The 3464-nt window shown below is 45.2% G+C and overlaps 1 protein-coding gene across 1 annotated transcript; it reads left to right on the plus strand.

Annotated features, from left to right (window-relative positions):
* The first annotated feature begins 582 nt into the window (after positions 1 to 582).
* LOC147422640 (uncharacterized) lies at positions 583 to 2796 on the plus strand. The gene has a single exon (XM_086503078.1). It carries the CDS (start codon positions 583 to 585, stop codon positions 2794 to 2796), a length of 2214 nt encoding a protein of 737 aa, XP_086359204.1.
* Positions 2797 to 3464: the final 668 nt, after the last annotated feature.

Consider the following 3464-nt stretch of genomic DNA (forward strand, 5'->3'; position numbering starts at 1 on the left):
CTATTATCCGGCAAGGAATACTTGAGGCGAACATAGCTAGACAAGGTAAGGTTTACTTGCAACAAGTTCGAAGACAACTCAGCCAAATTGATTTACAGTGCCCACATTCGAAGAATGGCTAGAACAAGCACAACTCTCCATGGAATAGTACTTGCTTGCATTGCAAGCAACTATCTCGGGACCCACTATTTTCCTCAAGCGCAAACCAAGCGATATATTCACGAACAACTTTAATAAGTCAATATCTTCTCTTTGGAATGCAAACACAGATATACAGTTCGTGCTAAACGCACATGGAGCTGCGAGCTACTGCACCTCATACATGACAAAAATGGACAACACATTAATAGGAGCAATCAAGGCACATCTTGATCACTGTGTCGCAAACAATGCAACAACATTGGAAAGACTGCGAAAAGTTGGTAGCACAATCCTTAACACACAGCAAATTAGTTCACAACAATCTGCTTACATATGTGTCTCGCTTCCGTTGCATAGCTCCTCTAGAGAATTCATATACATAAATACTATCCGCCTGAAGAACGTGCTCTCGTTCTCAAAAAAAAGAACGCCTTGCAAAAAATGCACCCCAACACAGCAGATATCTTCTCTGCCTCCATCATCGACAAATACACCTCCAGACCACACTCATTCTTTCCCATGTGCTTGGCCCAGTTCGCTTCCACAACCAAAGATCCCTCCAAGCCTGACACGTTGCTGCGGAGGGCACGCATCATACGGTATGTTAGATACAATAAAGCCAAAGACCCTGACAACCACTACAGAGAACAATGCTTTCTCTTCCTGCCATGGGCAAGCAATGAGAATGAGCACCTGCTCGAAGGTTCGTCTTGGATTGATGTCTACACTTCGAACATTGACACAGTGAAAAACAATGAATCACAGTTCGTTGTCGAAACAGCTCCACTGAACAGGCTCGCAACAGCCATCGCAACCTCACGCAGCACGAGAAGTGTAAGCTCCTTGAACGATTTCGACAATGCCAACGTGATGATCAACACCCCATCAAAGCAACCGCCAAAGAAACCATTTGCTTTACATTTTTCCAAACATATTGGCATGACAAATGAGGATTTCCACACATCAATAAAGAAGCTAAACCCACAACAGCGACTCATCCTCGATGACGTCATGCTCAAAAAACGCATAGCACCGTTAGAAAAGATACATCTCTTCCTCACAGGTGGAGCAGGCACTGGAAAAACATTCACGTTGCTCCTGCTAGTCGAAGCCCTCATTTGTTTCTACACACATAAGTCAGGCCACAATCTTGACTTTCCTAAGGCACTCCTAATGGCATATACAGGCAAGGCAGCATTCAACATTGGTGGCACGACTATACACTCAGCTTTACATTTGCCTTTGATAACTACGACACACACAAGTCTCGGAGCAGAAAAGCTAGATGCATTGTCCTTAATTTATCAAGATTTGGAGCTTGTAGTGTTTGATGAAGTCTCCTTGATAGGATCAAGTGTCTTCTCATTGGCTGACTCACGTCTTCGTGCCATCAAGAGAAAACACGACCAGCCTTTTGGTGGCCTTGATGTCATACTCTGTGGTGACATCTACCAAGCTAGCCCAGTCAAACACTCCTGGATATTCACAAGCAAGCAACCTCTTCTAGAGGCGGTTGCACCTTCGTACTCGCATGAATTCCCTAAGTGCTACGAACTAACGACAACAATGAGACAAACCGATGGACAGTTTATAGAAGTCCTCAACCGAATGAGAATTGGCTCACACACCATCAGCGACCTTGATTACATTAACAGCTCCTTCCACAAAGAGTTACCTGTTGACATAACCATATCACACCTATTCTACTCTAACAAGGCAAAGGATGAACACGATGAAAAGGTCTTCGCACAATTGCCCGATGAGCCACACATATTCAAAACGATTGACAAGCGTGCCGCTTCATGCAGCAAAACAATAGCAATTCCATTGGATGCCAGACAAACTACGGGTCTCCAAGCAACATTGCGCCTAAAGCCAGGCCTAGTGGTCGAGCTATGTGCTGGAAATCTGGACATTTTTGACGGCCTCGTCAACGGTGCAGAAGGCGTCTACAAGCTGTACACTACATTCTCCGACACGACATGCCTCTGGATTCATTTCACCAACCCTAGCATAGGGCAAAAACAAAGGTATGACCACCATCATCTTCGCAACCCACTCACAATGCCTAATTGGACGCCAATTCTACGCATCGCATGCGAATTCCAAATTGGCAAGAACTACTTCAACACCCTCACACACAAGCAATTCCCAGTTCAGCCTGCCGCAGCCTGCACAATTCACCGATCACAAGGGCTTACACTCAACACACTAGCTTTCAACCCCAAAGGAATTAGGTCTCACGGCCTCGCATACACTGCTCTCACACGAATTTGTGACACTGCAAATCTATATTTGATAGAGAGCTTGCTACCCTGCAACATTCACACCGATGCATCTATCCTTAAAGAACTCCACAGGTTGCGAACAGAAGTAGCTTATTCCCCCATCCAGAAGCAGCTGCATCTCCACCAAGATACACATTACATTGTGCAATCACTAAATGTCGTCTCCCTTGGAAAGCATGCAAACGATATCATCCACGACAAAAGCCTAATGGCCTCCGACATCCTCTGCCTACAAGAGACTCGACAACATACAACAACCATTCCAGGCTTCCATAGCATATCCTCAACACAACTACACGGCATCTCCATTCTCCATAAAAACAACCTAATACCTACACAAATACATCTGCATAAATCAAACACTTGAAACGATCCATGCAACTTTCCATTGCACCAACAAGTGCCTAGCGACAGTCATTTCACTCTACAGGGCACCGACATCATCGCTCCCACGCTTCCTACATAGCATCTCCAATCTTCTTAACTCAACCGGCACCATGAGACCACTAATCATAATGGGAGATTTCAACATTGACGCACTTCAGGAAACCAGCACATATAGAACCCTTTCCAACCTCGTTCTCCAGCACGGTCTCCACCAATTGATACACCATCCAACCACAATACACAACTCTATACTAGACCATGTATGGGTTAGCAATGACCTACCACAAACCGCATTTGGCACTAACTATAACTACTGGTCCGACCACTCCACCACATACCTCCTCATCGCCAAAGACTAACCTTCCCTTGCTTTCTGCAGGCCATTGTGAGTCCTCACCTTGTTTTTCAAGCAACTTACTAGAATGCACCCGCGTGTTGCTGCGACCAAGAAAAACATAGTTATTGGATCTCTCTCTCTCTCTCTCTCTCTCTCTCTCTCTCTCTCTCTCTCTCTCTCTCTCTCTCTCTCTCTCTCTCTCTCCTTCACACACACACGCACGCACAGAGAGAGAGAGTCATATATAGGTAGGTGTGTGTGTTATTTGTGTGCTCACGTGTGAGGAGAATGAAACTATAGTCCTTGGAATC

The sequence above is a fragment of the Adiantum capillus-veneris genome, chromosome 27 (assembly GCF_014529385.1).
Source record: "Adiantum capillus-veneris isolate H3 chromosome 27, ASM1452938v2, whole genome shotgun sequence".
Lineage (NCBI taxonomy): Eukaryota > Viridiplantae > Streptophyta > Polypodiopsida > Polypodiales > Pteridaceae > Adiantum > Adiantum capillus-veneris.